We start from the raw sequence: 12,397 nt of genomic DNA on the forward strand, positions 1-12,397 counted from the left end.
GATACTCACTGTGGTTCACTGGAGTCCCAAAGCTTTAGAAATGGTTTTATATAATTTTCCAGACTGATAGGTCTCAATTCAATTACTTTGGTTCTCATTTGTTCCAGAGTTTCTTTGGATCGTGGCATGATATTTAGCCTTTGAGGATCTTTTGGTCTACTTCACTTTGTCAGCCAGGTCCTATTTAAAGTGAGTTTTTGATTGAGAACAGATGTGGCAGTAATCAGGCCTGGGTGTGACTAGGCAATTTGAACTCAGCTTCCCAAAGATGTGATAACCCACAGTTAATTTATGTTTTAAGGGTGGCGAGGCAATCAGTTTTTCACACAAGGCCCTGTACTTTTGGATTTCTTTTTCTTTTTAAGACCTTGATTTAAAAAACAAACTGCATTTTGTGATTACTTGTTTTATCTTTGTCTAATATTTAAATATGTTTGGCGATTTGAAACACTTAAGTGTGATAAACATGCAAAAGAATAGGAAATCAGGAAGGGGCAAACATTTTCACACAGTTGTATACCTGGGAGGAGTGGCAAACACAGAACAGCTGAGGCAATTCAGGAAGGAGAGCTCCAGGAGATAGACAGACCTGATTAACCCTTGCAATAATAGAGTAAGGAAGACATGCACTGCTAAAAGGAAGGTGAAGCATATATAATACATGCAGGGGTTTGTGTAACCAGATTCCACGATCTTCTGACCCCTCTTTGTCGCGGTATCCCTGTGTCAGCCATATTTCGGTCCTTCTGGCCAGAAAGGGGAATTTTTAAATTTCTGGCTGGAAGGTCTGGTCAGTATTGCCCTGTATCCACCTTCACTATTTATTTTGTCACTGTGTTCCCTTTTTCACGAGTATTTTCTCACTAAGACGTTTCAGGATGCAAATCCCTTTAGAGTTCCCTGTGGACCCAGTCTGGGGGTGGCTATTAGGTTCCTCACTCGCCGATAACACCCTGGTTCTCCTCTTTTTGGAGAAGCGACTATCTATACTGGTTTACGAGTTCTCAGTTCCACTGGGGAGACAGGCCAATGCATGCTGGGAGCAAGACAGGTTTTCCCCAAGTTTTGGTGAGGAGCCGACACTGAGCCAGCAGGGAACACTGGAACATTTCAGCTCAGCAGCCTGCAGAATTGTGGATGAGAATATACTATAGGATGTGCTCTTGCTCGGTCTTCCACAACTGAGTACACATGTGGGGCCCCTGCAGTCTGATCATTCTAATTCATAAATGTCATTTATATTCTTCAAGTGGAAGCTTAAAAACGCTGAGACAAATTAAAAACATATTAAAAATGTTGTAATGCGCATTAACACCCTGGTGTATAAATCTATTTATTATGTGTAAAAGTTAAATTGTAGAAACAGATGGTGAAAGATTATAGATGATGCACGTAACATAATGATTGTTTTAAAGATATTAAAGCTGTTTTTATTTCCCCTCCCAAGTGTTTTGAAAAGATTTTGGAGAATCACCAGCAGCAATTGGAATATACAATTGCAGCAAAGGGGATTTCCTAAGTGAGAAAGAAAAACATGAAGATAATTATTCCAACCTCCAGAAGAGCAGAGGAGAAGAGCACATACCCGCCGATCCCAAAGTGCTGAACCGCTCCCTATTAGGTTCACATGCATGGTGATTGACTCAGGGGCCCAAGGTCTGTGTCCACCTTCATTTTATCTATTCTATAGCCTTCATCTGCTTAAAAAAATAATAAAATATTACCCTCTGTCCCTGCTGTGTGCTTATATTGGTGCAGTGGTGATGACTGGAATTTGTTTGAAAAAGGGATCCGTAATATATCATGTGAAAGTGAACATATTCATTCCACAAAGCCATAAACAGATGAGTGGCCAGAGAAAACCATGCAAGGAAGCACTATTTTTGGACTATCTTCATGAAACTCTAAACCTGTAAGACATTTTATAAAGTGTTCAATAAGCCAGAAGGTCCGAAGATCCTTCAACTTTTAGGTATTAGTGCTTGACATAAAAAAAAGTTTGCGGTATATTGACAGATGTGTTTTACTCACATGATCAGGGCTTCCCATTCAAAGAAATTTTCTTCATTTATGGGGCCTGCAAAATAAAAAAAACAAATGTTTTGGAATCAAAGTACATATAGAGAATTCCATTACAGCTTCCTAAATCACAATCAACCAATAAATGCATCAAAAGTCTTTCTTGCAAAAATACATCATAAACCGCTTGATTATATGGCATACTTCGCATTTTTCCACTTCATCATCACTGTTAGGTATAACCTAAAATTACTCAATATATTCTTAAAATCCCAATACACATTAGGCACATTTTGGCTAAAATTTACAATTTTGGCAGGAGAAACAGACCATCTCTGGTGGAAGAAGTGGCAGGAAAGAAGACCAAAAAACCATTAGTGCCCTGGGATTGCGTCGCAGGGAGCAGATAGTGTGACAGAGGGAGCAATCTCCATCTGCTGAATTTAAAGGGACTCTGTCACCTGAATTTGGAGGGAACAATTTTCAGTCATATGGGCGGGGTTTTCGGGTGTTTGATTCACCCTTTCCTTACCCGCTGGCTGCAATATTGGATTGAAGTTCATTCTCTGTCCTCCGTAGTACATGCCTGCACAAGGCAATCTTGCCTTACGCAGGCGTGTACTATGGAGGACAGAGAATGAACTTCAATCCAATATTGCAGCCAGCATGCAGCCAGTGGGTAAGGAAAGGGTGAATCAAACACCCGAAAACCCCGCCCATATGACTGAAAATTGTTCCCTCCAAATTCAGGTGACAGAGTCCCTTTAAACATACCTATCATTTGTCTGGAATCTAGTTATATAACTTTCTACATAAAGGGTAAAAAAGTGATGTGTCTGGCTGCTGGTGGTCTCAAGTCTGTATCCCCCACTGTTCATGAGAAAGGATCCAATGTCCTACTTGAATGAACACACATGCTCAATCACTACACAGTCCAAAGAGGGAACACTGTACCCTAGTGCTCATGAATGGCGGGGGCCCAATGCTGGGAAGCCCATCTATCAGACTAGCATTCTCTAGCCAATGGGTTTCTGATAAGTGTCCAATTGCTGGCGGCCTCACTGTTGGGACCTTCACCATTCACATGTATAAGGGTCCCTTGTGCCCTGTTTGAATGGAGCGCTGGTCAAGTGTGAATGCTGCTGCTTTAGTTCAAGTACTAGAGTTTAAGAAACTAGACAAGCACATCGCCTTGCTATCTCCAGCAGCCGCATAGACTTTGAATGTTTGAACTCCTATTTAAACAGGGTGCACGGACCCCAGTGCTTCTGATCGGCGAGGCCCCAGTGCTGGAAACCCCATTGGGTAATCGCCTACTCCATAGTCAATAGATATGTTTTCAGTCTAGGAGTACCCTTTTAATACTAATAGATGAGTAGCCACATTGTAACATCACTAAATTCACTTTGTAAAAAGTTGTGATGAGGAGCTCAGATTACCCAGGAATCACTGCCACATGGATATCTCAGGAGAACATACCTGCCACAATTCCTTCTGGTGGATTGAGTGTTAGCTCTGAAATAAAAACAGAAAAAACAAAGTTAGATCACAATAGAAGCAGAGAAAAAATAAAATAAAAAAAGAGGAGTCAGCATTTTATATGAAGGTTCTAGATGTGCTCCTGGACAGGTTTAACTGGCATCCAAACATTACACTATTTTGTCCAAATTGTCTCTTCAGAGAGAAAGACTAGAACTCTAGCGCCACCTATAGGAAATGGCAATCCTAAAAGTCAATATCAACCCTCTAACGAGCCTTGTTACATGACTTAGGGTAAAAGTCAAAACCAAAATCTCAATTTGCAGACACGGTGTTTCAGGGTATCGCCCCTCATCAGTGCAAAGTGTGAGATCTGGTTTGGCTGGGTGAGAGGCATCTGACCGGGATTCAAGGGGTAACTTTTCTCCTTGCGGAGAGCGACATGTCAAGCCTGACATGCCAAGGTGAGAAGACTTAAGCCTTGCAATGCTCCTCTGGGAAATATGCACTTGGTCTCTTCAGAGAGGAAGAGGACTAGAACTCTAGCGCCACCTATAGGAAGTAGCAATCCTACAATCCAATATCAACCCTCTAATGAGCCTTGCCACATGACTTACTATAAAAGCCAAAATCAAAATCTCAATTTGCAGCACACTATTGCTATCCTTGCTTGTATGTAGTTCATGGCAATTCTCTATACAAAAACAGCTTTAGGGTCATGTGCCCAGCAGATGGAAACTAGGAACCCTTGGCACACAGATAGTCCATCCACTGCTTACTTATACATGGGAATTCCAAGCAAGTCCCACTGACAGCTGCGTGCATCACTGTCCTGTTCTCATCGGTAGGATCCGCATACATGTACCGTATACTTATGGCATATCTTGTCCATATATGTGCAGTTAGGGTGATCACCACTTTATGAAGCAGATCGCCGCACACTGCAATCACACATGAACTGGATGTCCACAATTCAGTCTCTTACGGTGGGAGAAAGCAGGGCTGTGGAGTCGGAGTCGTGGTGTCGGAGTCCATTTTGGTGGAGTCGGAGTCATGGAAATTTCAGAGTCAGAGGTCAGGCTTACCGACTCCACCGCCCTGGGAGAAAGTAACACTATTTTCTTAGGAAGAAATATCAGACCACAGACACCAAGGCACATATTACAGTGAGGCATCAGATTCAGCACCCCATAGAGGTTAATGTCCTCCTCAAAGCAAGTGGTTCCGGACCAGTTCCCTGCCAAACTTCAGAAATAGGAATGAAGATAAAGGAGGATATGGCATGTGTTCTCTGCCCATGTGAATATACAGATATATGTGAATAATTGGACGGGATAAAATGAATGACCATTTTCTATTCATGCTGCAGTACCTTTCCCTACATAGAAGCGCAGGTACAGGACTGCTGTCATATAATGTCTCTGGGTCACGAGCTGGGAGAGAATGGACGGATTTCAAAGCCTTGCGTCTACTGTCCAAACCACATCCCATTTGTAATTACTATCCTGAAGTGCCTTGTTTACATGCATTATTAGCGGAGAGCTCTTTGTGTTTCTGCGGTTTCTTACGTTCAGACCTTTAGCCAGTCTCTTTGAAGTTCGGCTTTTCGTGACTTAATGGCCAAGGAGCTGAGCAGGGAATGGATACCCAGACAGGGTGAGGAGCCGTACAGTCAGCTGTTTGTCAGCCAGCTGCAGGACGTGAGTGCCAGACCGCTGACTCAGAGGTGCCCTAACAAGGCTGGACACTTATACAAATGTGCTGCAGCAGATGGGGGCTCTTCAGATATGGAGCAGCAGTCCGTAGCAGACCACCGACATGACTCAGCCTCTTCATCACAATCCTGGCCCATGTTGCACCCTCCACACTACTGACACAGTCACAAACACAACAATGTATAAATCACTGCAGATTTTTTAAGCAGGCTATACAAAAAATGACATTTATTATCCCACTTAAAAGTGTAAAACCGAATATACATGAAGATGTCAAAAAATCTATAGTTACATAGTTCTGCCATAACCTTGTATTAAAAAAAAAAAACGTAAAAAAAATTAGTTTAAAAAAGTGCGGGGTGGAAATATGAGATGACCGACCAAATGTAATTCCCAAAAGGACCACCTTTGCCCACTACACGTATGGGCACAGTCATATATATGTCATTGTACATGGCGTTATCTGTTAATTCTTACAAATGAGAGAATTCCCAATAATCCATTGTGAGCAAATAATAATCTGCAACTTGTCCATAGCTCCCCTCACCTGATACATATATTTAGGGCATGTTTTTGCTACATGTGTCACAAAGTTTGGTATGAGGCACAATAGGTCTCTGTAAACCATATGGCATCCTGTGCTGACGGCATGCACCCACCACAGCTTTCCATAGGGGCTGCAGTCCCACGTAGAGTTTGGCGCACAGGTACAGCGCGTCCGCGGTGCAGCGGCCATGGAGTCGCTACATCAGAGTTACAGGGACCTTCTGCTGCCTCCTGACACAGTCCACATTGGTATGACGTTTTTGGCTAAGAAGCATAGTTTTCACAATAGGTTCCCGTACTACAAGTTATTTAGTAAGTCTACCGCCATGTTCCAGAATCATTAAATAGACAGCCTATTAAATTTAGGTCATGCAGTCAAAAAGTTAACTGTCTAAAGCAGGGGTCTTTCCTGTGGCTCCGGGGTCCACGATGTGTGACTCGCAGCTGTCTGCCGGCTCAGTGCATTAGTGCCAAGTCTCGGAAACAGCTATGTAGAGCAGGTCTCCAGGTGGTGACACTTGTAAGTAGCCCCGCACCCACAGATCTGGATGTGTGTACACCGGTACAGGGTAAGGATAAATATAGTATGCGGGAAATAGGAGGACTCTGCCAGTTAGAGGGAACCTGTCAGCAGGATTGTGCACAGTAACCTACAGACAGTGTCAGGTCAGCGCCGTTATACTGATTACACAACAACCACAAGACAGATTTCATCACCAGGTATCATTGTAATCAGTATAACGGCGCCGACCTGACACTGTCTGTAGGTAACTGTGCACAATCCTGCTGACAGGTTCCCTTTAAAAGTGGATGCGAGAGTGTTGTGAGTGTACTTGATGTGAAAATACCAAATGGGGGAAAGGATGAAACCCATTGATGTATGTATACTGTCTATAAGGCCCTCCTATATAGGCAGTATATGGATATTGAGGCGTTCTCGGGGTGCCTTTGGCTACTATAACTATAATGGGGGACTCTAAGTGTCAATACTGAGGGGTGGGAAGATAAGGGTGGGCCCTGGACATGGCTCACGATCCTCTCTCACTGTGTAACGTGGCTCTCAAGGTAAGGAAGGTTGGGGACCAGTGGTCTAAAGCATGTTTGATCATACCACAAGTGCATGCATTTAACTTGACTGAGCAAATGTGTGTCACAGAGGTACTAAGACAAGAATAAGCAAAATTGTCCATTTTTCTCTCAGAAAAAAACAAATGATGCTTCATCCTTATTGTTATTCGCATGACGTACAGTCTTTACATGAACAATTGAATAAATAGTAAAAGGCCACATACTATTTCCTATCTTAATAACTGCAATGAATCTCAGAAAAACTCATGACATAAGGATGGTGACCCATGTGTTAAGTTTTATTTCCGCTCCTATTGACATATAATGGGCGAGTCTGATCTGAAATAGAGATCTAAGTAGTGGATGCTGTGATCTTCTACAAACCATCAGCCTGCAGGTAGAAACACTCATGTAATCTCAGGGACGAACACTGACAGAGGAGGTCCCATTAGCCAGATCAATATATGGGCCCTTGGCTGGCCAATAGCTCATCGTAATGCACAATCGCACCCACTCTGGAGGTGGGCCCCGTTACCTCTTGGGCCCTTGTGCAGTTGCACAGTTTGCACCAATAGTATGTCAGCCACTGTGGGAACTACCACAAATCACTTGCGTTGGTTAATTGTATGCAGCCCGTTTTACATACGAACAGATTATAAACTCATCTGAACGAACGCTTCCAATGGTACGCGGAGAGCAGACTTATGCAAAGTTCTGATAAAGAAAACATGGCAACTTACGAGGTTCTACTCCAAAGCTGACACGTCCTAAGCTCCAAGGCTTCACACATCTGCTTAAAGTCTGCTAATCCATGGACAGGAAGCTTCTTTGTGACTGTAAGCCCCCCAATCCCATGATTCTTTCCCCCCACCCCCACCTTCCTACAGTCAAACTTTCACCCTAGGCAGAAGTAAAAAAAAAATAAAAAAATCATCAATGAAATATTCAGAATAAGACACTTACCAAAAGGTCTTGTTTCAGTAACACCTAACAGATCGCTGCTCATCTAATATACTGAGCTGCCATTTTATGTTGTCACAGACCATTTTTAACATACATCTGCTTTTTGGCAAGAGGGGTGACCAATACAACACCCCTCAAAATGCTAGTGTGGGGGATGTACTGCCACACAACCATGTGGACTTGTCATCCATGACCCTGGAAGAGATGGTTGCACATTGCTGGTGGAATCGTAATGATTGCTGTATGTACCAGGAAATTCTCAAAACAGATAAAACCAAGAAAATATCCTGCACGGGCTGTCCTGTTCACAAAAACGTCCCAGAGGCTGAATCTGCAATAAAATGACACAAGTGCTGCCTCTCCGCCAGGGATTCTGTGACATCCTAAACATGACACGTAAAGCACATGACCAATACAGCCATTCACTAGGCTCAGTGGTGAAGCCGCGGTGGTCGGCAGAAGACACTTGAGCTCAGTGATTGGCTGCACTGGTCACGAGTTGTAGACAAAACATCACTGCCTCAGCCATGCCCATAAAGACAGTAGTGTAAAGGTGGTGTGTGCAGTAGACCGCTGAGCTCAGTGATTGGCTGCACTGGTCACCAGTTGTAGACATCACTGCCTCAGCCATGCCCATAAAGACAGTAGTGTAAAGGTGGTGTTTGCAGAAGACCGCTGAGCTCAGTGATTGGCTGCACTGGTCACAAGTTGTAGACATCACTGCCTCAGCCATTCCCATAAAGACAGTAGCGTAAAGATGGCGTGTGGAGAAGACTGCTGAGCTCAGTGATTGGCTGCACTGGTCACAAGTTGTACACATCACGGCCTCACTCATTCCCATAAAGACAGTAGCGTAAAGATGGCGTGTGGAGAAGACTGCTGAGCTCAGTGATTGGCTGCACTGGTCACAAGTTGTACACATCACGGCCTCACTCATTCCCATAAAGACAGTAGCGTAAAGATGGCGTGTGGAGAAGACTGCTGAGCTCAGTGATTGGCTGCACTGGTCACAAGTTGTACACATCACGGCGTCACTCATTCCCATAAAGACAGTAGCGTAAAGATGGCGTGTGGAGAAGACTGCTGAGCTCAGTGATTGGCTGCACTGGTCACAAGTTGTAGACATCACTGCCTCAGCCATGTCCATAAACACAGTAGTGTAAAGGTGGTGTTTGCAGAAGACTGCTGAGCTCAGTGATTGGCTGCACTGGTCACAAGTTGTAGACATCACTGCCTCAGCCATGTCCATAAACACAGTAGTGTAAAGGTGGTGTTTGCAGAAGACTGCTGAGCTCAGTGATTGGCTGCACTGGTCACAAGTTGTAGACATCACTGCCTCAGCCATGTCCATAAACACAGTAGTGTAAAGGTGGTGTTTGCAGAAGACTGCTGAGCTCAGTGATTGGCTGCACTGGTCACGAGTTGTAGACAAAACATCACTGCCTCAGCCATGTCCATAGAGACAGTAGTGTAAAGGTGGTGTTGGAGAGGTAGGAACTGCAGTACACAAGCAACAAGTGTTATTAGCTCGTGGGACATTTCAGGACAACCCCTTTAAACAGTCATTTTCTTGGATGACTGTTTACAGGACAACATTTGCCCTCCTAAGCTAGACTAAGCTATTGTGTCCCAAAAGTCCAAAGGTTCGTGTTTTGGACTCCACTTGCCTCACTGCAGTGAATGGACACATCAGGGGGCAGGTTTGATCATAACCTTAACATTATAAGCCCACGTGTATTAATATTCTACTACAAGAAACACTTCTAGAATGTATAGGTCAAAATCAATGTTGACCCGAAGATATGTCCACATGGTGACCTTCAGTGGAATTCATAAATCAGAATGTGTTCGTTCCGGTGTTGAGTGACGGTGACATTTATTAAGAGGTGTTATGCCGAGCATACGGTACGGTGTATAGAGATGGACACATACAGCCAGATTCATCATTAGCAGGGTTTTTATATTTTTATAAAGTTACTTTTCTTGTTTATCTACAGGTATTGATTATTATTTTTTGTGCCAATTCTGCAAAATGGAGCGTGTGGTTCATGAATTTTCAGCAAAATTAAAAATGTTTATTTTTATCATTTACCTTTTTGGTGACTTTTTGCAACATGTTCTGCTAAAGCGTTGCAAAATTTGAGCGAAAATTTCAAACAAAGGTAAAATCACTCAGCGAGGAGACTGGAGTAGATTCCTGCAAACACTGAGGTTTTCCGAAAACATATGGAAACCCCAATCCTCGATCACAATAAAGAACAATTAACAAAAAAAATGTGAATACATAAAACAGACTCTTTAAAAAAGGTTCAAAGTAAAAGATTAGGAAAACAGAAGAAAGACGCCAAAAACTAGACAAGAAAAAACGGGAACAAATGAATTAATTGGGCCTATAGATTTGTAGGAAATACAGTCAGATACAGATCTATTTGGACAAATTAAATGTCATTATTTAGCCCCTAAAAAATAGACGGACTGTGCAAAAAATGTGGCAAACTGCTAATGCGATTGTTTTGTGAAACCCCTTGAATGAAAGCAGAATGTCTACAAATCTTTTGTACAGGAGTATGAAGGTGAAATTCTGGAGATATGGTCACTGTCCTAATACTTCTGGACTCACCTAGAAGTCAGTAGGGCTGGAGGTCCAAGCCTTGTTCTGAGCAGCAGCCGCCTTCTCTAGAACTAGCTGTGGAGGGTAATGGACGCCGGTGACTCACAACACAGTGATAATCAATACCATGCGGCCTACTGAGCACTTGTTTTTCCTTTGAGGTTTATATTAAACTTGTGACCCAGAAGACATGGGGCGAATAACTGCGTTATATCACATTACGCAGGAATAGGAATGGATGGGTCTGGGACTCAGGAACACAGCAAAACACTGCAATAGTGAGCATTTCTGGGGAGTCAGATAAAAGGAGAACAGGCAGCTTCACAGCACGCACTATGCAAGACTGTAACTGTGTTATGGCGCCCCCTTTAGGTGATGCATATACATATATTTCACTAGATGGTGGCCCGATTCTAAAGTATCGGGTATTCTAGAATATGTATGTATGTATGTATATAGCAGCCACATAGTATATAGCACAGGCCACGTAGTATATAGGAGCCATGTAGTATATAGCAGGCACGCAGTATATAACACAGCCACGTAGTATATAACACAGCCCACGTAATATATAGCACAGCCCACGCAGTATATAACACAGTCCACACAGTATATAACACAGCCCACGCAGTATATAACACAGGCCACGCAGTATATAACACAGGCCACGCAGTACATAACAGTGGCCACGCAGTATATAACAGTGGCCACGCAGTATATAACACAGCCCATGCAGTATATAACACTGCCCACGTAGTATATAACACTGCCCACGTAGTATATAACACTGCCCACGTAGTATATAGTAGCCACGCAGTATATAACACTGCCCACATAATATATAGCACAGCCCACGCAATATATAACACAGCCCACATAATATATAGCACAGCCCACACAGTATATAACACAGCCCACACAGTATATAACACAGCCCACGCAGTATATAACACAGCCCACGCAGTATATAGCAGTGTGGGCACCATATCCCTTTAAAAAAAAATGATTAAAATAAAAAAGTTATATACTCACCCACCGGTGTCCAGCGAAGCTGTCACGATGTGCGCGCTGCTGCCGCCAGCTTCCGTTCCCAGCGATGCATTGCGAAATTACCCAGATGATTTAGCGGTCTCGCGAGACCGCTAAGGGTACTGTCACACAGTGAAATTTTGATCGCTACGACGGTACGATTCGTGACGTTCTAGCGATATCGTTACGATATCGCAGTGTCTGACACGCAGCAGCGATCAGGGATCCTGCTGAGAATCGTACGTCGTAGCAGATCGTTTGGAACTTTCTTTCGTCGCTTAATCACCCGCTGACATCGCTGGATCGTTGTGTGTGACAGCGATCCAGCGATGTGTTCGCTTGTAACCAGGGTAAACATCGGGTAACTAAGCGCAGGGCCGCGCTTAGTAACCCGATGTTTACCCTGGTTACCAGCGTAAACGTAAAAAAAACAAACAGTACATACTTACATTCCGGTGTCTGTCCTCCGGCGTCTCAGCTTCTCTGCAGTGTGAGCGCCTGCCGGCCGGAAAGCGAGCACAGCGGTGACGTCTGACGTCACCGCTGTGCTTTCCGGCTATGGCGCTTACACAGTGGAGAGAAGCAGAACGCCGGGGACAGACACCGGAATGTGAGTATGTACTGTTTGTTTTTTTTACGTTTACGCTGGTAACCAGGGTAAACATCGGGTTACTAAGCGCGGCCCTGCGCTTAGTTACCCGATGTTTACCCTGGTTACCCGGGGACTTCGGCATCGCTCCAGCGCCGTGATTGCAACGTGTGACCGCAGTCTACGACGCTGGAGCGATAATCATACGATCGCTGCGACGTCATGGATCGTGCCGTCGTAGCGATCAAAATTTCACTGTGTGACAGTACCCTAAGTCTTCTGGGCAATTTCGCAATGCATCTCTGGGAACGGAAGCTGGTGGCAGCAGCGCGTGCATCGGTGGACGACGGAAGGTGAGAATAGCAGGTTTTTTGTTTT

General features: G+C 43.9%; 1 protein-coding gene across 2 annotated transcripts in view; it reads right to left on the minus strand.

Moving 5' to 3' along the window:
• The window catches only part of UBE2G2 (ubiquitin conjugating enzyme E2 G2), a 39,307-nt gene that overhangs the window by 14,385 nt on the left and 12,525 nt on the right, over nt 1-12,397 (minus strand). For both annotated transcript variants that reach the window (XM_077272152.1, XM_077272151.1), the window contains exons 2-3: nt 3,499-3,534; nt 2,032-2,077 (exon numbers count right to left, since the gene is read on the minus strand). In XM_077272152.1, the coding sequence (XP_077128267.1) occupies nt 2,032-2,077; nt 3,499-3,534 (82 nt within the window). The remainder of the gene's footprint in view (nt 1-2,031; nt 2,078-3,498; nt 3,535-12,397) is intronic.

The sequence above is a fragment of the Ranitomeya variabilis genome, chromosome 7 (assembly GCF_051348905.1).
Source record: "Ranitomeya variabilis isolate aRanVar5 chromosome 7, aRanVar5.hap1, whole genome shotgun sequence".
NCBI lineage: Eukaryota > Metazoa > Chordata > Amphibia > Anura > Dendrobatidae > Ranitomeya > Ranitomeya variabilis.